We start from the raw sequence: 24,746 nt of genomic DNA, 5'->3' as shown, positions 1-24,746 counted from the left end.
TGATTTTTCTGGAATATTCGTATACGATTTGATTCGGCAATACCTCCATTCGACCTTAGCAATAAGGATTGCTAAGAATAACAAAATGCGAGTGCAGGAGCCGATAACGAGAAATAAATAAACCTTTTCGAGGCAATAAGGCGCATAGGACGACATTTGACGAATATCTCGTCAAGGGAAGTGTCGATCTAACCTCTGTAGAATTTCTCAGTCTTTCTTTGATACGAAATTGTTTCTGTGCAGGATCGGTGTTTTGGAAAAAAAAAGGCCCGCACTTTGTCGTGGTGACGTTGTAGAATGGCAATAGATATTTTGTAGGCATGTGGGCGATTGGCGGTGGCTTTTGACATTTCAAAGGAGCCGTACCTTGTTTTCCATTATTCTTCCGAATAGTCGACTTTCGAGGAGACGAGGCATATAGACCTATAGAAAAAAAGGTCAACTAATGTTTCTGTGTGCGTCGTAACCTACACGGCCATTACAGACATGCGCACATCGGTATAGTAGAATTATGATAGACGTTAAAGTGTATTGTCACGACCTCTGTTTGGTGCTGCTCTCTGTCTTAAAATAAAAGATATATCAGTCATTGCAACTATGACTAGCGCAGTGAAACTACGCACACGTTCCTTTTTGGCAAAGCGAGAGAGAATTTACTTGAAGGAAGGCAGAGAGGTCAGCCTGAACTAACGCGCTCTAGCCTGCTACTCTGCAAAGAGGGAGTGAGAACGTGAACATAAAGGTGTGATGAGGGATGATGATGGCATAGAAAGAGGGATGCACAACGGTGAACTTAAGTTCAACATTATGGTGATAAACATTCAGAAATATCATCAATGAAGCCACTACCGGGTTCCGTATCTTGCCCATAGTCACTATAGTTCAAATGAACCTACAGAGAGAATTCAGGCGCTAAGACGAAGCTGGTGTGTGGGCCTCCCCTGCGTGCAGGCGCCAAACAAAAGCTTTACAGCATGTAAAGAGCTGTGAGAAAAGGCTCTAGTACGGCGAGCACCTGCAGGGCACTTTTGGCGGCCGGATTCTGGAGACCACCGAGAATCACGCGCATTGACTCTACCAGGTGCTTCAGTTTATGCGATGTCAGTAGGCAAAGAGCTTATATTTATTTCGGGAAAGGTCCACTGTCGTCGCTCCAATAAAAACAAGTCAGTTTAACAAAAACGTACATAAGTCTTCTGGTATAGTCTAAAATTCCCTAAATATAATTAGAACATTACGCAAGCAGACGGTCTTGACAAACGCAGACTGTAGGATCCAAATAACTAATTTTCCTAGTTTTCAAATCGTCTCTGCTATCGTAATACGCCAACGACGCATAAAACCGATTTATAAATGCTGTAGTAAGTTGTGCAATTATTTCATTCATATCCGTAACATTCGTTCCAAATATGACGTTAGAAAAAAAAATATGGGTGTTTAGCGATATTCTTTTCTGTGACATGACGGCACACATGAACCACCACAACGCTTCGTCTCATCAGACCTCGCTGCATGCTTTGTGAACTTGTCTGATAGTGTGTTGATGTGGCTTGTCTCGTCGTATGGTCCGATGTACGACTTTAGAAAAGTCAATGCACCTTTGGCGTCAAATGTTTATAACAACATTAGACCGTCAAAGTGCCGGAATTGAAAATCTAAAGCACGACGTTGGAAATGTCAATGCACCTTTCGCATAAAAAGTTTGAGAATTTTAGACCCATGAAGTTTCAGAATTGAAATTCATATGCTCCGTAGATTCCGTGGCCTTCGCGACATGCCGCGATGAGCCCGCTCACCATCAAAATGCCCTTGAAACTGTGCGCGGACGGGTCTCCTTGCGTTACGATATGTGGGTCCCGGTGCATGGGCGTTGCCGCGAAACCCAGGCCGATTTAGCAATGCTCGCGCTGAAATACCTTTTCGAGCACGAAAAGCATATTCTAGACAAAATCCAGAATTTCCGGCGCCGGGGGCTGTTTTGGTCGGCACTGCATGACAGCAACAAAAAATTTCGTTTCCTTGACATTGGAGTTAACTGCTTTATAACATCTGGTCGCTGCTCACGTGGCCACTTTGCGCGACTTTTAATTGCTGCGGGGGCCTTTTGTCTATGGTGCAACCGGTGAGAGGCAGTTGCCGCGGGACATCGTCGCAGCGCTCTGTTTCCACTTCTGGTGAGGCTCTACTCTTAGCTACTGTCGTTTCTGTCAGAGAAGTTGTTCTTCCTCAGGGAAGAAGAGTCCCTTCGACAGTGGTCATGTCATTTCCTGCTGGTAGCTGATGTACATATACGGCTTAATTTCTGACCAACCTGGTTTTCGTAGCCAGGCGATCAAAAGTATTCATTGAATGTGCATAGAATGTCGGTTCCCGTGATTTCTGTGTGTGCGTGCTCTCGTATACATGATCATTTTTGTATATACACAGCTCATAGCATCACTACAAAACCATGTAAAGTCTCTCCATCACAATGGGAGGAATCCCCCAAGAGCAGCAATCTCCACATTCAACTCCAGGCTGTCCAGAGGGCCCACGACATTGCAGCGGGACTTCGTCTCCCAGTCCCATCGTGGGCGGAGCCACCGACTTGATCTTGGGGAGCCGTCAGTTCCTCAAATAAAGTTATTGTTCTGTCGTGTCTCTCTGTCACATCATCATTGTACATAAACATAATGTACACTGTATATATTGAACATCACTTTATGCATGTGACAATTAGTTTATGTGTAACTGTGCCTTTCCGTGGGTCTATGGTTACATGATTGTGAGGACTCAGACACTACTGTGAAAACGTGTCGTGTATACGATGCTTCATTTCTTGTATATGTTATCGTCCTGGTGGAATTGTGCCATGATTGTGACTCGGTGCTCGTATCATCTCTTGTTGAAATAAACTTTCTAAACACACATCTCCACACCATTCAGTACACGCATTTCATTTCTTTGACACCAGAAAAGCGATGGGGAGACATGCGTAAGCTATGAAATGCAAGAAAGCAAAAGCGAAATAGCCGCCGAGACAAAAAATGCCTACACATTCGCAGACAATTCTCAGAATTTCTGTAGTATCTTTTTAATGCTTTACCCTTACAGAGAAAATGTATAAATTTAACTCCGTGTGCTTACAATTGTACTCTTGATGAAGGCCAGATCGCAGCCGGAACGTCAAAATTAAATGTTCATTTTTGCTTTTCTACATGCGCCTGCACTTTTGTTTTAAGCATATATACATATATATTGATTTTTATATAATATGTATAGACACGTGTGCATTGCTTATAATTTTCCGGGGACCATTTTTTACAAGCTGACAAGTGTTACAAAGTTATCGCTCGCAGCAAGACACGACTTCCTGTATCGGAACTTTCTCAAATGTTGTCACCGATTACATTGCAAAAGAATCTTTGCCTAATCATAGGCGCTATATAATGTGAAGCTATTTCAAACTGTTTCTATTCCATTTTTACCATTAGAATTCCACAAATGGTGAAAAAAATTCAGCAGATTCCATCTCACGATGACAGTCGACAGTAATGCCTTTAGTAGTTAATATAGCAACACAACGCATTGCCACCGTCTAAACGACTTCTGCATGGGCAGTGCACTGCAGCGGGATCCCTCTTTTGCGCTTCCCTATCTGTGCCATCTAGCCCCACAGCCACAAAGCATGCCCCAGGCCTGCTGGGCCATGCTGCAACCAGGCTTCCCTCTCACGCTTCATTCTGGACATGCTGCCATCTAATGGCGCTGTCAAGAAGTCTGTGTGCAGCCTCTGCCCAGGCCCAAGGGCTCGTGGCTGCCTAACCACAAGGTCACCCGTCAATACCTTGTTTTCCAATAAAGCCTTTATTCACTCACTCCTCGCAAGATCACGGGCTTTTGTGTTTAATTGGGCATTAGTAAGGACCACGTGTGACAGCAGTATCTAGATGTGGGACGTCATAACACAGAGTTGAAAAAGGGTTTACTGTTATAGAAACGAACACCAGGTGTTTATACCTGGACCAAATTTTAAAGATTACAGCAACATACATATTATAGTTAGGTTATTGTTACCATTAAGTTTCCAGGTTGGCAGCCTCTAGATAAAAAGCAATTTAATGAAGTTACGAAATTAAGGAAGTTACGTTAATTTTTTAATTAAACATCTTAGGTGGCTAAACCAAATGAATAGTTTAGAGGCAGTGTTCAAAATTATCTAGCTGAGCGAAGAAATTCTTACTAGAATAAGCTATACAAACAAATATTTCACATTCGAAGGCTCTTTGATGAGAATTAGGGCCACTGAGATTAAAGTTAGTGAAAATAGGAAAAAAATACAACTGATAAGCATGCAGAGTTAAATGTGTGTGGATAAATGACAGTATATATCACTATTATTTCATTGTTCAGGCAAACGCTGGAAAGCACAATACTGAGAGAGAGAAATTCCAAGAGAAGTTTACACACGCAGAGTTTACATTTCGGTAAACATGGAAGGCATGTTAAATGTAATCATTAGTGAAACCAATGTTATTGGCGCAATTATGAGCTGTGAAAATGTTTACTAAACGCTCCTTCTCTCCCCGTTTGGTAAGCTCAGTGAGTCACCTTGTTTATATTTTATAAAAAATAGGGGACAGGTTATGAGTGATGTACAGGCAAAGTTCATTTTCCAGTAAATTACTTATGCAAACACTCCAGAGTGTTATAAGTGTGTTTTAAGAAACTGCACAGCATGCACAGAACTGCAGTAATGCGCCAGTTAGATAACCGTTGGACCATTAGGGCTATAGAATGGGCACCATGAGAAGGGAAATGCAGACGAGGATGGCAGAAGACTAGGTGGAGTGATGAAATTGGGAAATTCGCGGGCGCTAGTTGGAATTGGTTAGCGCAGGACAGGGGTAATTGGAGATCGCAGGGAGAGGCTATCGTCCTGCAGTGGACGCAAAACAGGCTGATGACGATGATTTTTCCTTTTTTTCATTCATTCAAAATGTTTTCTGGTAGGTCGCAGCAGGACAGCATCCACTGCAGGTGCTAGCAGTGAATCTATAATCGGTTAATATAAGGGATGAAACATTTCCGATGCAAGTAGTCAACGTTGGGTTTGATAACCTGGCATTTGTTTCATCAGAGCCGCAACATGAAGTAGTAATCATATTCAGCGTACTTTCTGGGGACATGCACACAGCACACATGGTTGTTTACTGTGGCACTTTGTCTTAACTCTCCCTACCATAGGGAAAATAGGTGCTTTTTTGTATGTTATACCATATTTTCTTTTTCTGAAGGAACTACTGCACTCAATAGCTTATGCAATACATAAACAAAAAGCAGAACGAATGCACTTTTAACACATATAAGTTTTATTAACGATATTTATGTCATGAAAAGATATAAATTGCCAGAAACAAGATTGTGGGATAAAAGTGAACGAAGTTTGTAAAGACACTCTTGTATCTACTGAGAACCATTCCACTATGTGAAGATGGAATGGCATCGAAAGCTGACGGCAGTCTAAGCTCTCAAACGAAAAGCAAAGTGCTTTCGCTGCCATTCCATCTTCATACAGCGAAATGGTTGTCATTTTTTTCGTTGAGAGTCTGGCATCGTTGCTCGTTTGGAGCTGCCCAGGCTCGAGATTGTTGTTTTAATTGAGCATCATGGGAACGTTCTTCGTCGGTGGTCATTTCGCGCCAGTGCCGTTCACATTCTCGTTGCTGTTCCCTCCGGCGCTCCTCCTACGCATGTTGTTCTTCGGGTGCACGAACTATACATGTCCGCCCCATCAATAATGCAGCCGGTTTTAGCACCAATACCTCTCGTCTGCTTACATACTGCGATAACCTTGACATCATGCTATTTTCACGGCGAGCGTTCTAATCTGTTTCGCATTTTTACATCTGCGCTGCCGTACTGCACCCGTACGTGATCACACACAAAGCAAACAATGGAACCCATTGTGTATGGTTTGTTAGAAATCGCTAAGTCCGTTTCTGTTGCCGGATGGCAAAAAAAACTACGGAAGGTTAGTCATATATAGCTTTCGCTGTAAAGTTTAAGTGTGGGCACTACAGTTGGGCGTGCCAGGCTGTGGCCACCGATGTTCCAGCCTAATTTGCGTCGTCATCGCTCTCACAGTCAAAGTCCTACGAAAAGGCAGCATCCTCAGACTCACTGCTGCTTAATCTATCAATAAAATCAGCCGCAGAGGCAGCGAAATTACCAACTCTGCAATGGTTCGAAGCGTGCGCGCCGCTCCCGGAGGTGGCAATTTTTGCTTTGTACTTTGTCGATCGCGAAACTTCGGAGTGTGTTCAAAAACTACTGCTTGGCGGGAAAAAAAATCGAACTTCTAAGAAAACAGAAATATGGTTATCCGCCTTCATGTCCGATGGCGCAGTGTGTCCGCAGGTGGCACAAAACGTCTCAAAAACGGTGTTTCAAACCATCGACAGCGGGCAGCGATTTTTGCTTTCTACTTCGACGATTACAAAACGTCAAAGCATGTTCAAAAACCACCGCCTCGCGGGAAAAAAACAGGCTGCTTAGAAAAGAAAAATAACGTTCTCCCCCTTCACGTCCGCTAGTGCAGTGTGTCCGTGAGTGGTGCAGAAGGTCTTGAAAGTGGCGTTTCAAACAATTGTTAGCGGGCTAACGATGCCCAATGGGTGCGGTACGAGAAGAGTTAAACCACGTGAACAATGGCCGCAGATTAAAGGTTCACAACCGCCAGAACTCGTACAATTGAAAACAATGCCGTGCTCCATGCATGGTCTCCTGTGTATTTTTGGCCACCGCTATATTTCCATATCTGATGGCCCACATTTCTCTCCTCTTGGTTCAGTAGTCTATTTAAACTTTTCTATTAGGCATGAGCACATTAGCAACCTAACAAAACATCAAACTGCACCTTGTAAACTAATTGCGATGCACATGCCGCCACACAAATTTTTTTTACGCACTCATAAAGGCAATTTTAACCAAAGTTCCAATATTTCAAACAGCTAAATAATCAAAGCAATGAGCAAATTTTAATTACATCGATGCAACACACTAAGCAGAAACAACAAAAGCTTTAAACCCCTAAACTAAAATCCTATTCAGAAGTCACCACGCAATAGGAAGAATGTGTCCAACAAAATGCTGTTACCATGGTAATGATAGCTTGCTGTAATAATGATACATCTTGTACAATTCTTCATCGCAATCAGGCGAAAGAGCACAAATATCAGCTAGCAAAGCAAATATCTACCACATGGTCATTATCCCCATGGCTCGCCGAGGCTTTCCCTTGAGCCACCCGACATACCCAGAACTCACATTGCCTGCATACACACAACAAGGTAGCAGAGCATCGCAGACCTGCGACATCGAAGCGCACGTCCACACCTAGAGATGCAGTTATTATCTATACAAAAGTAATTAATAGTATTAAGTGCTGGTTTATACAGCAAATGAAAAATGCAAGGAGGAAGGAAGGAATTCCTATTGGCCGCACTTTAGCTGTCTGAAGAGGTTGAAACCTGAAAGGCAACCAGCAGAGGGGAGGGAAATGGCTAGGTAGAAAGAAGATAACTTAGGTGAAGAAAAATAAGACTTTACATCTGTGTACAGATCATGCCTAAGTGAATCAATATGAAATGGTAAGCATCAATAAAATGGAGCACAGCAACCTCCTCTCCTGCCATCCCTCAACCCTATTGTTAAAGAAAATATCACCAGAGATCAACGCAAACATTTAGTGCAGTCGCACAACCTCGGGTGGCTTTTGGCAGACACGCGTAAAACTACTAGACCACTGTAACAGCATTTTTTGTTTAAATACCGGCATGCATGCTTCTCTATGTTTTGTTCATCTTTCCCAATCCCTATAGATTTACTCGGAAGCAATTTGTACATTGATTCAAATAATCTTTTTTTTACTGTATCTATGTTCTATTCTATCTACGAGGGTCGTTCAAGTCAATCAGGGACTTTTTTTAAGAACTAATAGAACAACAAAATTCCAAAGTGTAGAAAGTGGATTTATTTTCCCACATAACCTTCAGGTACAGTTATATACTTATCCCAGTGTTTAACAAACGCCTGAAATGCTTCAGCATAGAAAGATTTATTATTACGATGGAACCATTGTACGACACCATCCTTCACTTCATCATCAGTGTTGAAATGTTTTCCTCCAAGGAATTCCTTCAGGGGTCCAAACAGGAGGAAATCACTTGGTGCTAAGTCGGGACTATAGGGGTATGTGTGGTAATATCTGCCAGCCAAGTTCCAAGATTGTTTGGAATGTGCATTGAGCGGTGTGCGGTCATGCATTGTCTTGCAAAAAGACCTCACCCTTTGTTACCAACCCCGGACATTTCTTCCGTAAACTCTTGTGCACATCACGCAGAACGCGGCAGTAATACTCATTGTTGATAGCGACACCATGGGATAAAAAATCAACGTGAATGATTCCCCGTTGATACCAGAATACACTTCCTATCACTTTACCAGCACATGCAGCTGTTCCAAATTTCTTGGGAGGTGGCGATTCTGTATGCTTCCATTGCATCGATGCTCTTTTGGATCCTGGGGTGATATGGTGAACCCATCTTTCGTCACATGTCATGATGCAATTCAGAAAGTCCTGGCCTTCCCTTTCATAGTGTTCCTTCAGTTCTCTACAGACTTCAACTCTTCTGTGTCTGTCAAAAGCAGACAGCCACTTTGGGACCCAGCGTGCACTCATTTTTCGGAACAACAAATGATCATGAATTACTGTGTTCACTCTTCCTAATGACAGATTACACACCCCTGCAATTTCACGAAAGGTTATGCGACGATTGTCCACGATCAGTTGCTCCACGCACTGAATGTTCTTAGGAATGACTATTGTAGGCTGTGATCCTCCACGATCGGGATCGTCAGTAATAGAGATACAGCCATCTTTGAAACGTTTACACCATTCAAATGTCTTACTGCGACTGAGTGTCACATCACCGTACTGAGCCTGAAGCCTTCTGTAAATTTCAGCAGGTTTTACGCCCTCGTTCACTAAAAACTTCATCACAACACGTTGTTCCACGTAGACATTCACACTGTTGTCCGCCATCTTGAATAACAGTCTATCCAGAAGCACGGGAAATGAACACCGTCTACCAGTAGCAGGACACAGGTGCCAGTTTCTACTGCACACAAAACCTCCAGCCTAGGTGAATATTTGAACGGGGAAAGAAAAAAAGTCCCGGACTGAGTTGGACGACCCTCGTAGGTCGGATACGACTTAGTTGTAACGAGGACGTTACTACACACATGAAGGTTCGACCGTGTACTTGAATCTTCAGCTTGCAGTGTCTACTCAAGTTTGTTGCCAGCCCTGACAATAAAGATGAACTACAGAGAGCAAAAATTCCCTAAGCGAGACATAAAAGCGTTGCCCTATCTAAACTTTAAATTAGTATTCAGCAATCTTTATTCGTTTTTCCACTGGCCTGGCATGTTATGTGTGATGATGGTTGGTACACTGCTGATGAGCCGAATATCCAGTCACCGGCCAATGTTCTCCTGGAGACCACAGCATTCAATGCCATCAAAAAGGAAAAAGTTTTTCAGTGGTGGATCCTTGCACGAGGCCACCTGGAAATGAACACGGACTTTTAAAAGCAGCCAGGTTGCACAAAGCATGACTTGGTTACAAATTCGCATATAACCCGTACTCTGCGTGTTGCACCTCCCTTCCCCCCTATTTCACGATCGCCATTTTGTGTTTTGCTGTGTTAGCAATTCAGTATCTCGGGTGTTCCCAGCCGAATCTGAATAATCCGTCTGTTACTCTATAGGGCCACATATTAAATTTTATTGAGTCTACTAACTGCATTCTCGCCTTATAATCGAATAAATAAGGTAATGTGTTCAAAACGTTTTAGTAAACAATATAGGATGCAGATGGCTCGTTCTTTGCTCTCAGCACCAGAACGTCGTCATGTAGCATGTTGCCTTCTTTCAATATTTCTGGACAATGTTTTACATCAGGCATGTTCTTCAAGTAGCTGAACGGGTGCTTTAGAAGTATGCTAGATGTGAAATAGTTCACATTTTTATATTTGGCATTCTTGTAGAGTTCTTGCATGGAGTCCACATTCTGCGAACTTCACAAAAATCACTGAAGAATTGAAAATTCTTAATCTATTCTGCAGCTGTACACTTCTTGTGATTTTGGAGATGAAAGAAATGTGGTGAAATTAAACTTTCAATGGACACAATAAATCGGTGCCTGAAGCGAATATTTATGATTGATTAAGGCCTTTCTCGTGGATTTAGGTTTCTACCTTGAGATTAAGTGCGACGTCCTTGCACACTTCGTCAAATAATGCTGCATTACATGCAGGCATGGAAACAGGAACCACTAAATACTTCGTTTAATGTGATAATTGCAATAAATCAATTTTGTTGCAACGAAGGCTCACGGTTTCCTTTGTTCTTGCATCTTTCATTCGATAACAACTACCCGTGTCTTTTCTTTATATATAAAAAAAACATGGACACCATTTCCTCCACTGCTGCAACTAAATGTAAAATACATGGCAATGAATGACCCACCTTGATAATGTCCTGAGCCAAGACGCCACCAACAACAGCACTTGTGGCACACATTTCCTTGGAAATAGCACTGGGGTCAAATTAAAAAGAAAGAAGCATAAGGTCACTATTGGTCTGACAAAAATATTGTATCAGTTACATTCAAGTGTGGCAATAGTCATTTTGCGTGTGTCTATGCAAATAGCCAAAATGCTATACAAAGTCCCTTGTATATCATCTAGCAATCCAACAAACGATTACCGCATGTCTCCGACTCGCTTGGATTTTCTGACGGCCACACAACCAGTTTGCTTGCAAGCGCACACATGGCGTGTTTCGCTTTCTTTATTGCGGCAGGTACTGGTTGCTTCAAAGATAAGCACAAGCTGAACACGTTTTGCTATACGTAGTATTTGCAAAAAAGTAACTTTGCACTTTTAACGCTCTCTTAGTTTAGGACACACTTCATAACCTGGAAGTGTGCTTCTCTGTGCAGCACACTTGCCCAGCACAGTGGCATTGATTACTGTTCGAATGAAGGTAAAGTGCTAACTGCACACACCTGAGGCTTCTCTGTAGCGCACATTCTCATCACGAGAGCCATGTCTACATTTTCCGTGTCATAAGACAAGCAAGCTATATGCCTCAAAAAGCACATTTTCTCAAGTTTGGAATTTCTTTGCTCACACGCGTTACGTTTTTTTATCCCTGAAACATTTTTATCGGCTTCTTCGCCTTCTGGACAACTTGGAAATATAGTTGGAATGAACACACTTCACTGCCGCAAGTGTGTTCACCAAACATACTAACCGACGAGTACGCTCTGAAATAAGTGTCGCCAAGTGTTCCAGTGCGGCAGCCTGCGGGTACCGAGTGGCAAGACAGTGTTCGTGACCGGCGCAGCTGGCTTCATCGGCAGCCACACGGTCAGGGTCATTGGAATCGACAACTTCACATACACTGTCCCAGGTACATATACCACTGGCATCAAAAGCTTACGGGACGCGAAAAGATGGAATTTCCGATGTGACAGGGGTATAAGAAAAGATGCTCTCAGTTTCCCTTGACAGGCACTAGCAACTCAAGGCGTCAATAGCTAGGTAATCGGGAAAAGGAGAGAACTCACTTGAACAGTCTCTCCGGAATGCGCTCCTTGTCGACAGCTAGGTCTGCTGCCACTTCGTCCCTTAGTTTCACCATCTCTTCTCTGTCCGACTCGCAGGGGTCAACCCGGTGCTTGTCGTAGAAACGCAGAAGAACTAAAGGCAAGAAGGGGAACGAAAAAAGCATGGTCGATCCATTGCATTTGTTGTGACCTAATTTAAGTGAAGCTTTGCTACGCAAAGAGACACATGGTGCATGCAATTTTACTTCCAGCTACGTGCAAAGGACTTCACATTCTTCCCCAGTCATGCTTTACAGTAATGTGTATGTAACTGTTCATGATTAGCAACTTTTACTGCATATGCATAAATGTGAGGAAAAAGAAAGGAATAAGATATCTAAATACTATTGGATTCCTCTCTCAATGCAAAGTAAGAAATACAAGGTACAGTTGTTGACCAATATTGCAGACCTCAGCCCATATTTTCTAATATTCCATCTCACTATCCATTGAAGAAACTAAAGCAGTGAGACAACATTTTTGCACGTAATAGTGACAATAAAACAACAACACTGCTTCCAATCAAAGTAACACAGAGAAATGAAATCAGCTTGTTACATCACAAATTTGTTTAGATCAATGCTCACTGGAATGACTGTATCTCGATTATAATCTTCTCACAACGTGAGTCGTAGTTCAATAGTTTTCAAAAGCACAGACGAAAGTGTGGTTCTAGTACTTGTACCTAGATTCATAATTTTTCTGGGGCTTTGCTTGGCAGCCTTTTTGCACCCGGCAATCTTTCAATCTTTAAACAACACAACATTATCAAAATCAAATGTGCCGAATCCAAGAAAAGGTTGTGAGAAGATTGCAAGGAAAACAAAAAAAAGTTACACGGAAGCTTCTTGCCTTTACGAAAATTCCAGATTTTGCAACCGAATGCAGCAATGCATCAGGAGATGCAGTTCAACAGGATTCGCTGCTGAGCATGTTGGCATGGATATATACTGCATGCTTTTAACGATGTGAAAGCAGACACCATGAAGAGAACATGATACACACAAGGTGCCTCTGCCAACTGTTGGCAGCGGCAGGCGATTGTTGTGTTCTCTGTCGTCTTTCTGTTTTTGCCCTGTTAAATGAAATTACAGTGCCCTCAAAGAATATCACTTGGCCAGGTTCGGTCCGCAGCTGGCAACAAACCTGTGACATCATGCTCTCCAGTGCAATGCCAGCGACTGAGCAACCGCAGCGGGTGAAAAGTGTGGATGACCTTAAAGGGACACTAAAGCGAAACAATAAATCAATTTAGACTAATGAAACATGGTTTGAGAACCCTGCAGGCAGTCATTTCAAAAAAATTGTTTGATTATTAGATGAGAAAATGAAGGTCCAAGTATCAGTATTTGAATTTTGCGCCGAAACCTCAGCGCCGGTATGTCAGCGTGACGTCAGGGATTCCAAAGTATGTTTTCGCATTTGGGCCGCGTTGGCTGAATAAAGGTTCCCGGAACTTGCCATGTTTAATATTTGGTTCCTTTAGAACACAATGTAGTCAATCTGTACCGCTATATATAATTAGTAGGCCCTAGAAGATGCCATCAAAACCCAAGACGTCACAGCCCCCAGGTGCGGGAACTTAAGTAGGCGTCGCCACCCGTATTTCGTTCTTGCGCTTTTTCTGGCTTACCAAACGTCTTATCGTTGTAAGAGTGGGGTTTTTGGTGTTGTATAACGGTAATTTACTGATGCAGAACAAATCATTTTTCACTTTAGTGTCCCTTTAAGTGTTGGCTCACCGTGAAGCAGGAAGAAAAGAGGCGACGTCTTCCTGTCTAAGCCAGTGCTTGCTTTGCCAGCCTTGACTTGGAGCGCTCTTGAAAGTGGCACACATGTCATCACCTGGGGTGAATGGACGAGCTTTTATTATTTTGGAGACCTTCTTGGAGAGACTACCTGAGAGGAGGCCCTAGCACCTTGTTCAGATACACGTTGCTCTGCTGCGTGAAAATGTTTCGCAAGAAAAAGTGCAGCATTGGGGAAAGTTTCAGTTGCTGCGAAAGCTCTCAACGTATAAGGAGACACAGCCACAGAATGCAACTAAAGGGCAGCACAGTTTGGTTTAGCTCTGTAACACAAGATGTCACCACTATAGTACTGCTGTTTATTCTGCTGAAATGGTACGCCAAAAGGTTTACATATAAGTTAAAACTGTCTAGTACTGTACCAACATAGCTTCTTCTCGAGTTGCAATGATTACATAATGTGCATATTTTACGGTGTCACTTGTTTGGCTTCTCTTTCCACACATAGAAGAATTACACTTTTAAAGAAGATGCAATTCTTCGACATGGAGTCTGTGCAATCTTTTAGCATGAACACAGAATTTAAAAAAAGAATCAATGCGTCAACTGTTGTTGGCTGTCATGTGCAGAAGCATAGAAATTGCTTACTTTTTGGATCACAGTGTTTGTGTCTTCAGTCTTTGGCTTCTTGGCAGGGCTGGGACCCACAGGCCTTGCAAGTTTGAGCACTTCTCTGAAAAAAGTTAAATTCCTTAGCACCCGTGCACATCTCGGGCCATACAGATCAACCTGTACCAAAGAACCCCATCCCTTTCAGCCCCACAATTCATGTTATAACTGTATCACACAGACAAGTCGACGATATTGCCTTGAGCCCAGCAAAAAAAGTGGGACCCAACTTAATTTGACCCAACTTAATTTGCTTTGTTCTTTTATGTAAAATGTCTACAAGTTCTCATATTTGCAACTTGTAACGAATAACTGGGAAAGAACACATTCAACACATCAGAATAGAAAACTGAGCAATTAAATGAATGTTCATGGTGACGTGGTGTTATGACACAGATGCCTTCCATTTACGTCTGTGTGTGGCAAATCATTTCTATGGAAGCCCGCAATGTGGAGGATCATTCACAAAAGGAATAAAGCTCAGCTGAACTGATCTGCCATATTCAGTGTCCCTGTGCTTTGAGTTGTCAATTAGTTCAGCCTCACTATGCTATCTGCTAACCTTCTAGTTCACTCATATGGCAGAATGACCACTCCGGAAAGGCACTGGACTTAGATTCGACTCTTTGGACCAGGACAAACTTTCTCTGCAAAGTTTTCCGAGAAACCCCATTTGGATTTCCTTCGTAAAATTTTCCACTTTCCTTAGGTCTGTGTATCAGTGTAACCCTACTATGAACACTCGAATGCTTTAAAATTATACAAGTGGTTCTCTTGGCATAACTTCAGATAGAGCACGAGGCACAAAAAACAAAGAACTCCAAAGAATAAGCACTCAATAATCCGAAAGTTATGCATCCATACCAAATGCCCCGCTCGCAGTGCTTATAAAGGTATGTTTCTTGACATATCTATCTGCAGATTAACTGAACATCATTTTTTTTTAAAGTGAAAGATACCCGATTATTGCCAAAAATATGTTGCAAAATATCTTCAGCCTAACTGTAAATCGTCACTGCAAAGCCGTGAATCGTACTACAGAGGAACCTCCTTGATTTAACAAACACAGATATAATGAATTATTGAATATAACAAAGTAAATCTAAAAGTTTCTCGCCAATATGAGCAAGTAACAAATTTATATTTATAACGAACACTGGATATACCAAGGCTATTTTCATGTCACAGCTAACGTCGTCAAAATAAGGATAAACTGCAGCCATTTTGTACAATCTAAGAGGTCATGCAAACAAAAACACACACACAGAAAGAAAGTAACTCACTGCGTGTAGGCATGTTGAATGAGATCACTGAAGTAGTAGCCAAAGAAGCCCCACACATGGCCACAGAAAAACTTGACGCCAAGGTTATGACACTGGGTGTTAACCTTGACAAGGTCTTCTGTGGAGAGGCTTTCCGTGCAACACACTATGTCAAACTTTAGAAAATAATCATCGTTCTTGTTCAGCAGATTGCCATCCTCAGAGTCCACTTCAACCATGGGGTTCAGGTTTTTTGTGTATGCCTTTGAACTGTGTGCCCTCTGCAACAAAAAGGTGCACAGGAAAATTGAGCCAAGAGCATGCGTTGTGAAATCATTTAGCACCATGGCCAACAATAACAAGCTGCTTGCAAAACCAACACACTGAACAGCAAAACACAGGACACAATAAAAGCGATCTCGCACGCGACGCAAGCGATGCAGCAAAACACAGCATCGCACGCGATGCAAGCGATCTCGCACGCGACAGCGACAAGCGACGCGATGGAGATGACTGTCTCGTTCGCTCATCGCCTACAAGTCGTACCCCATGCGAGCGACGACTTCGAGCGACGTCTCCCCAGTTTTGCCGGTATGAGGGCAGCAATATAGGCGCCGAAACTAGCGTGACGCTTGCTTTATTAACTTAAGTTGATGTGTTTTACTGTAAAAAGCAGCATAAAATATTTCTGAAGGTCTTCCAGTAGGTTCCTATCTTTGCATGTATAAAAATTCAATCGTTTGCTCGTTCCGTGCGACAATCGGAAATACTTGAGTTATGTACATCCAGTTCCGGCTTCGCGCTATTGGCTAGTCAATCATAGCACTTCCAGGCGACGAGCGACGAATTCTAAATTTGCAGAACCGAGCGATCGCGCGACGAGACCGAGCGATCTGTTCACGCGACGGCCCGATCCGTCGCTCGTCGCTGTCGCGCACAAAATTGCGCTCATGGGGTTTAGCCTAAACAGAGAGCTTTCAACCCATTGGTTGCTCAGTGTTTTTCTGAAGTGCAAAAAATTCAATTTCTCTTGCAGGACCATGTTAATGGGATTTAAACTTGAATGCTATTTATAGGTGATATGCTGTGCTGCAGAACATTTGACAAATTCTTACTTAAAATCTTTTCAACTAAAAATTAGGGCTTATACTAATAACCTTAATTAGGATAATTAGATTTAATCAGACAATGTGGCCTCTTTGTCACTGTCATTGTACAGTGAAGACATTTTGTAATCAATGTCAAAGTCCTCCGATTCACAGTCGTAAAAAGTTCATTTTCTGCACTGTCAAAATAAAAAAACAAGCACAGCTTTTCGTGTCAGCCAGTCACATGGGAAAACGAGACACAAGAGAACCGACATTCAATAAACATTGTCACATATCAAATGAAAATGTATCGTCAAGGCGCATCGTATATGTGCAATTTCAATACAAAAATTTTTTTCAGGTAATCAATTTCCTTGTTTGCTTGATAGAGAGTGGGAGGGCATGCTGACACAATCACTACCTATCTGTCTGATCGCCATGGCTTCAATTATTTCTCTGGTGTACGACCTCACTCCAACCTACAATTGAACATGCGTTAAAATTTGGTTTGCAAAGGCAATCTCTGCAATGAATGGCAAGATGGCCACAATTTTCTTTTTTGCAGAGATTGACTTTGCAAACCAAATTTAAATTAATAATTCATAAATGAGGTCTTCTGACAGATGTATGATTAAAAAAAAAACTGAAAAAGTGTGGAAAGTAAAGGCACGGACAGTACAGCAAACAGCATAGGCTCTCCCTTCAACTTTGGAACACTGAGATTTTGACAGGACACAGTATTGCTATTGAGCCTTAACAAGACGTGTGTTGGGCGTATGATGAACCAGCTCATTCAGAAATACGTCTTATAGATGTATAAGATGTGACATCTTGTCAAGCCTCGATCACAATGGTGCATCCTGTCAAAATTTCAGCATCACAAAGTTGAAGTGAGCACCTGCACTGTTCCCTTTCTTGTGCATGTCTTTTTAGCACTTTTTAATTTTTGTTGAACCAACATGTCCAACAAACACGGCTTGTTAAGCCAGGAGTACGGAACACTCCACTCTTGTACATGGCGCCAGCCATCACACTTTGGCCTTGGTCTTCCAAGATCATCCACAGTTCCAGATGGAAATCCTGAAAATGTTTTACCTACAGCCTTGTACCACATGTGGCGTCTGTAATCATCTGGCCAGACCTGAAGGCTTCAACTTCAAGCCCAACACAGGCCTGCCTAAACGCCGCATTAGTCATGCTTTGCAGAGAGCTTAAACTCGCACAGTGCTCCATGACCTATAGTGGACTTTACTTGGCTTATAGCAACGACACTGTGTGATCTTCTTCCAGCCATTTCAGACATCTCAATCATTGACGTGATTAGAAGCTGCATGCTGTCTTCTGCAGTGTATTGCGCAAAACCCTCATTGTGTCATTTTATTTTGTTGCATTACCAACAGCCAGTCCGAACTCGCGCGTTGTTCAGTTGCACTATTAAACTCTGATAGCCCTTCATAAAGAAACTGCGCGTCCTTCTCTATAGAAGGTTAATGAACGCCCCAAACAAGGGATATTCGTGAAGTGCACAAAACCGACGAGAAACTTACATTCTTGCCAACGTCTCCTCTTTCGACCATGAACTGGGACGAAAAATCCTCGGCAGTGACCTACACAACATTATTTATTCACTGTTACGTTAAAAAGCTCACTAGGGGAACTGGTTACCGCACTTACATTGTGGCTATCCAAGAGCATTATGGACTTGATGCCCGCCAAAACCAAGTTTTTCGCCACTTCTGCTCCGAGGCCGTTCAAGCCAGCGACCAGAACCCTCACCGCTCGCAACCTGCGAACGAGAATGCATGTAGTTCCAAATTTATGGATTCACCTCAAGTAGACATCACAACAACCATTGCAACAAGAAAGCAGCTACTGCCAAGATCTGCCGGCACGTCAAAGAACACATGTACACAAGCAAGCGTTGCTTACCGTTTCTGTGATTCCAAACCCCAGAGACGTATCTGACGGTCGTAGATACTGGCCTCTTCTTGAGACAACTCAGGAACAACTGCCCGAACTTCACCCATAATGTTCACCATCGGCACCACCCGCACCACCACACATCAAAAGACGCTTCGCGCACTATTGTCAGTGGCTACTAACTAGGCTATTTTGGTGGCTTCGGCTTTTATAGCTTTGACCCTTTGACGGCTAGTTAGTAGATGGGGCATAGGAGGCTATGATTGGTAAAGTCCCTGTAGAGTACCCATATATGTTTAGAGTTTTGTTTAAGAAAGCAGAAAATGTACGGACTTTAATGGTTGGTAATGCTGCGTTCATCCGTCCTTTTTCTTTTGCATTAATAATGTGGCGGCGATGACATCACCTGTCGTTCAACGACATGTTCACCGATGAAACCCTGGATTTAGGCACAATCCACGCCTCAACGACACGTAATAAAAACAAATATCAATATTTATCATGAAGAAAGGAAGCTTTCTTTTCTTCCTTCGTGAAATTTAACCTTTTATTGGCTCATGCGCCAGATGCGATTGCAGAAGCCAAAGACAAGGCATACGCAGAGGGCAAAATTATGGCCTTCAAGATTGGCATTTCTTTAAGAAAGTTGTTGTTGATTGCGTACAACTGACACAGAAGCGAATGTTTGAAGGATTAAAATTTACCGTACTCGTTGTACAAATCTTTTTTTGATTTATCAAAAATGAAAGAAAAATATGTTTTGACATGTGCTAATGATGATGATGATGACCCTATAAGCACTCGCCTACCCATTGACGACGCTCCTTTCGGGCTTTCGGTCTTCACGCGTCTTCCGCTACTTCGTTGTGCAGATTGTGCCTGCTGTGGTTGGATTAGTGCTTGGTACACTATGGTGTTGCTCGAGAATGAATCGGTTAGTGTTTTTAATCGTTCAATTATCGCCATCGCAGACATATGAGTAACCGTAAATGCTACAATTTCTTTCATGCAGTATGTTGAGAACTAGGCGTCTGATCAGGAGTTGAAATGCATGCATGCTAGCAGGTTGCGCCAGTCGCAACCTTCCTTCGGTAGCCGGTGTTTGACCTGTCTATTTCTCTGTGTGTGCAGTTTCTAAGCGAACTGACGAAGTTGTTCCAAAAGTACAGAAGCAGTGGTTCCGTCTACATCACCATGAAAAGATGTAAGTTGGTCCACCCGAGTCAGCGCGCCGGACCGAACGGCTGATTGTTTTCATCGGAGCATTGTCGCATGACGACGTCTTGTATGTGTGACATAGGGTTTTAGAACAACAAATCAAAGTGTGCCGGCCGGACTGTATAGTACAGTAATCTCGAAGCCCCAACACGTAGGACGCAACGATGCCGCTATGTGTGTCGCGAGTTGTGTACCGCCGGTCATGAACCACCTGTAAGAGTCTCGGAAGCTCGGTGGTGGTGCTTGCGCGTACGGGTTGCGAGCACGAAGTTTGACAACCTTCGACCTAAGGCCGCCTGTATAACGCCCGATTCGTCCAAACTTCGAAATTTTGTTTTAACCGAATCGCACTGCATGGCTGTAACAACTTCGTTTAGCATCTAGTCCCTACCGTTGTACTATGTTCAAAACGTTACTCCTAACTCTAGGATTACAACTAAAAAGCTTAAAAATATCAAAATTACTCATGGCAAGTTTTATGCCAAAATGCGAGCTAGATCTAGCAACATGAAAACTTAAAACTTGCGGAGACATTTATGTGCCAGAAGTAGCTGCACAGTATAAATTGGCTGTAATATGAAACACTTAGCTTCCCTAGAAAAGGAAAATTTAAAAAATTATAGCAAGCACACAGTACAGCTGAACCACAATAAACAACAGAGAACCACATGGTGGTTTCTTTCTTAGCAAAGCCATGCAAAGTTACAGAAGGTCAATTTTTCACCTGTCATACCTCCAGTAAATGATGCAGTGCCAAAACTTGCTAGTTCTCAATGTATGAAACTATCGTTTTGGCCTTAGTTGCTAGACACATGCACCCAAGCTGTTTCTTGAGAGAGACATCTTGTGCCAACTTTGTTTAGAAATAAAACATGCCTTTAATAAAAAGCGGAGATAAGAGCTGTTCTCTTGGTTCTGGAGACAGAGGGGATCATGTGACAGGCAGAAAAGAGGAAACTGGTGGTTCAGATGTACATTACCACTAGCTTCCCGGTGGAAGCAACTACAGTGCAGAAACAAACTGTCTCAGGTGGTCTTTGTTATATACTTCATATAACGAACTAAATCTAAAATGTTTCTTGTCAATATCAGCGTGTAAGAAGTACATGCTTATAATGGATACCAGGAAGATGTAACAAAGGCATTTTCACGTTGGATGTGACTTTGTCATGACAGTGTGTAACTGTTGTTAGTTAGACTTGTTTGTATGACAATATAACAAGCAGCACAAACCCAGGACATGGACTAGAAAAAGACAAATTTTGAATGGCGGCTTAAAAAGCAGTGCATTGACTCTACATAAGCAGAGGACTGCCACATTGGCAGCCTAACACAATCGAAGCTCCGAAAGCGTGTTGTCATGAAGCCGAGTTACCTTGATTGTGTCAGCAGCTTCCTGGGCTTCGTGCTGAAGAAGACTAGTAGTATAAACGGTTTTGTGAACACCATGGCAGAAGGGAGCGAGTGCCCCACAGAAATTCCCAGTGCATGACCTATCAATCTACTATGCCAAAAAAAATAAAGAAGTGTTTTCAGGTTTGTTTAACATACGGGAAATCGCCTTTGGCATTTTCAAATAAAAGTAATGTACCATGTGCCTGAAGTGCAAAAATGTATAATTTTTCATTTAACTTCAGACAAAATTGACTTGCCAAATTGCCATTAACTGGAGAGGCAAAGTGATGAAAATCTCCTGGTTTTCTGTGCTGGCTCAATACAACGGCTCGCCAACATCTTTTTATTGAGCAGGCTCTTTCGGTGGGCAAATCCGGAAAGTTTCCAGGGTCCGTTTGTAAACTGCAAAATGGTCTATAGAACTGGCTTCTAATCTAGCCTGTCAACTACTGTACAGTCGGTGCTGCATACAGCCCAAGGAAGCCAGGAAACTCTGGGTTTTTTGCGGCACATATTGTTATTATTGATTTTGCCGACAGGTGTATGAACTTTGTAACACAAGTACCATGTGGAACTTGCGCAGATGATGGCAGAACCAAGCCAAAGCCACGGCAAGAGAAGCTCGCTGCCAATCCAATCCAGCCACCAGCAGAGTACAAGTGCCTACTCAGAGCGCATGCTGGGCCAAACAAAATCAGCACAGTGGTGAGCAGGCCATAGTACATAGTTAACACTGATACTAGTCTTGCCGATGCTTAATGGCAACAATGCACATTTATGCTTTCAGATTAACGCCAAGGACGTCAACAGGTTTCAACTGGTACGTACACAATTACTGCCCACTGACCTTTTTACTGCCTTGTGCACTCAAACTACCTTCATCTTCAAGCAGTGTCAAAAAAAAAGTTCTAAGCTAAAATGAGCAAAGCTTTTAAACCATTAAGTAAAGAGAAAAATGAGGTGCTGTTGTCTACACGTTTTTGCTGTGGTGGCTTGATTTAGCAAAGGTGAAGTCTTGGGTGACAGTTTGAACCTCAGTGAAAAAGAAAACATGAATTTCATTTGTAATTTGAGGCGAGACGCGGGACGTGGGTGCATTTAAAATTTATTACTAGGAGCATAACATGTGATAGTAAGGTACTCCTAAAACTGCATTGATCAGCTTGTAAACTTGGTTATCACTACCAGTGGCATTGTTGCTGTCTGTTGGCAGTTTTTAGTAAAGTTAAGGGGCAGCTTCACATTGTACGACTGTTACCAGAAAGTGTATGGTGTATGCTTCCCTACACCTCCTAATCAACATGTAAGATAGTTCAGCTTGCATAACAAGGCAAATAATTTTAATTAAGCAACAAAAAAACTAAATAGGGCAGCCTGGCAAACACCTGCTTGTGATGTGATCTTGCATCTCAGTTATCTTTACCAGAAAATGCAAAACAAAAAGTTGCTTAAAAAATTATGTTGCTGCTAACACCTTTAATTATGGTGTTTTTACATGACAAAAACCGTATTCTCATTACGAGGCACACCGTAAAAGGATACGGTGGATTAATTTTCCACCACCGGATGTCTTCAACGTACACCTAAGCGTACAAGATTTTTGCGTTTATCCCCCATTGAAATGCAGATTCAGCGGTTGGGATCAAACCTGCAACCTCATACTTGGCAGTGCAACGTCATAGCCACTGAGCTACCGTGGCAGGCACAGCAGATAAGTTGAACGCGGTCACTCATGGCAACAAGAGTGCTGTTCCTCTGGTGTCGTAAACAGCAAGCACAGGGTGACCAGCAGAAGCTATCCCTTTGATAGCGTGGATCGGTAGCGCACATGCCGATTTATACACATCAACATACACACAACCCTCAGTTTCACAATTTCAGAACAGGTGATAATATACCCAGCAGAACCCAAAATGTCGCCGCATTTTCTAGCTAACCAAACGACAAAAATATTGGGAGCCCACCGAACCAGAGACCGAAAAATCCATACTGTAGGGCGCAGTTCCACAAAATGCAACTCTGAAGATGTTGCAATCACTCTGGCTAAATTGAGTAGTAAGTCAAAAACGAATGCGGTTCCCTAAATTACTACCGATGGTTGATGATATGAACTGTAAACAGTCAGGTTGTCTACCTCTAGCTTCCGTCTTCTTCGTGGCGTTTGATTGGTTACAGTGTCTGTTTTCCTCCATCAACATTTCTTGAAGATATATGGTGTGGTCCTGAACACAGTTGTTGGGTTGGAAAGTTGTTCCCAACCCAACCTGTGAATGCCTGTGCTTGCATTATTGTTGTGTGCTGATGAAAGGCAGCATGCAAACTGTACTGACAGAAAGAAAACGAGAACACTGCTAATAACTTAATTTTTGTTGAAGGGATGCAGAAACTTAAGCAATGCAAAAGAAAGAGCCTATAAAACAGGAAAACTAAAAGTGTGCATTTAAATTATATTCCTCTTTAAGGCTTGTACACACCGAAGAAATATATTAAGAGCAGAGCATTGGGCAAGATGGCGTAGATACATGGTTAGGGGCAGTGCAAAAGATGAAGACGGAGAAAGCACAACAACAAAGTCTCGCTATTTTCTTCGTCCCTTGTGCTGCCCCCAACCATGAGAAAGACATTCTTGTGCATAGCCACGGCCTCAAGAAATGCAACTCCTGCCTTTCTTGGCGTGTCGTTGTTCGCGTTATCCAAGAATAGTGTGTTCGTGTGGACAAGCCTCGGATAAGAATGTCGTTTAGATGGCGCAGAAAATCCAGTGATGGCGTCCAGTGTCAGACGTCGCTTCGGCAAAAGGAATTTTGAACCAAATTCCAAACCACGCATACCCAACCACTCTTCTACCACCAAAGTTGCTGATATGTTGTCTTTCATTCTTTACAAAGTTATTCCTCGGAATTTTGAGAACGGCAACCCACAAACAAATGTGATGGAAAAAAACACCCACAGTGCATATTTTTTATGTTAGTTCTTCTCGGACTGAAATATTAAAAGTTCGAAACAATAACAGGAGATCGACCCTAGCAAGAGGCGGCATTACCTGCATCCCTTTAATAAAATTCAGTTGTTAATTATTCAGCGGTGTTCTCTTTACCGTTGTCCCTGTGTAAAACATTTAACACTGGCCGAACCTGTCGATATGCGCCAGTTTGTTCCGCAAGATAACTATACTTTTGTGAATTTGGCCCCAGTTATCAGTTAATTCGATCCCGAGTGAAAATGCTGGCCTGCACCCATTCATTTCTACAGATCCAAATTTGTTACTTCGGTCATGAAATTAGCCTTCGCCACATGACTGGTCATCGTGCATGCACCTGACCCTAATAATAACCCCGACAGTGGCAGCGCCTGTCTGGACGGTTCAGGAGGTATTGATGTGGGTAGGATCATTCTAAAGTCAACGCACTTGTTGAGACAAACCTTATATCGCACACACGAGCACTGTTGTCAATGCTCTTGCTTGTGCGATTCACTGTTCATCCATGTCTCAGCTGGTGGTGGCACTTAGGGGACAGTGAATGCATCGGAGACACGTTAAAACTCCCAATTTGCAGCCAAGAATCGAGCAAATACCCCAAAACGAAGCAGTGGTTGTGTTCCAACATGTTTTACACACAGTATATTGAATTTGGCCCACCAGATAATTCGATCAATTTTATGAAAGTCGATTTTACCATGTTAAGTGTCAAGTGCGGCATGAGAATCTGTGCACAGTTGAAATGTTTTC

The 24,746-nt window shown here is 42.6% G+C and overlaps 2 protein-coding genes across 3 annotated transcripts in view; one reads left to right on the top strand and one right to left on the bottom strand.

Moving 5' to 3' along the window:
• Positions 1-9,427: 9,427 nt before the first annotated feature.
• Positions 9,428-18,584, bottom strand: Aos1 (SUMO1 activating enzyme subunit 1). The gene is made up of 9 exons (XM_050180598.3): positions 18,413-18,584; positions 18,158-18,269; positions 18,031-18,090; positions 15,417-15,676; positions 14,113-14,197; positions 13,459-13,561; positions 11,678-11,810; positions 10,573-10,642; positions 9,428-9,609 (listed from the first exon to the last, which is right to left on the bottom strand). The coding sequence occupies exons 1-9, from the start codon at positions 18,520-18,522 to the stop codon at positions 9,520-9,522; spliced, it is 1,023 nt and encodes a 340-aa protein (XP_050036555.1). The 5' UTR covers positions 18,523-18,584; the 3' UTR covers positions 9,428-9,519.
• Positions 18,585-19,207: 623 nt separating this feature from the next.
• Positions 19,208-24,746, top strand: part of Srp14 (signal recognition particle 14) — a 5,654-nt gene continuing 115 nt past the window's right edge. Inside the window, exons 1-5 of one of the 2 annotated variants that reach the window (XM_055071909.2) lie at positions 19,208-19,337; positions 19,535-19,607; positions 21,600-21,721; positions 21,804-21,836; positions 22,644-24,746. In XM_055071909.2, coding sequence (XP_054927884.1) covers positions 19,314-19,337; positions 19,535-19,607; positions 21,600-21,721; positions 21,804-21,836; positions 22,644-22,736 — 345 coding nt within the window. In that variant the 5' untranslated portion in view covers positions 19,208-19,313 and the 3' untranslated portion in view covers positions 22,737-24,746. The remainder of the gene's footprint in view (positions 19,338-19,534; positions 19,608-21,599; positions 21,722-21,803; positions 21,837-22,643) is intronic. The other variant, XM_050180601.3, reaches the window with a different exon arrangement.

Source organism: Dermacentor andersoni, chromosome 7, assembly GCF_023375885.2.
Source record: "Dermacentor andersoni chromosome 7, qqDerAnde1_hic_scaffold, whole genome shotgun sequence".
Taxonomy (NCBI): domain Eukaryota; kingdom Metazoa; phylum Arthropoda; class Arachnida; order Ixodida; family Ixodidae; genus Dermacentor; species Dermacentor andersoni.
Note: the sequence above shows the minus strand (reverse complement) of the source record. Positions and strands in the feature narration are given on the sequence as shown.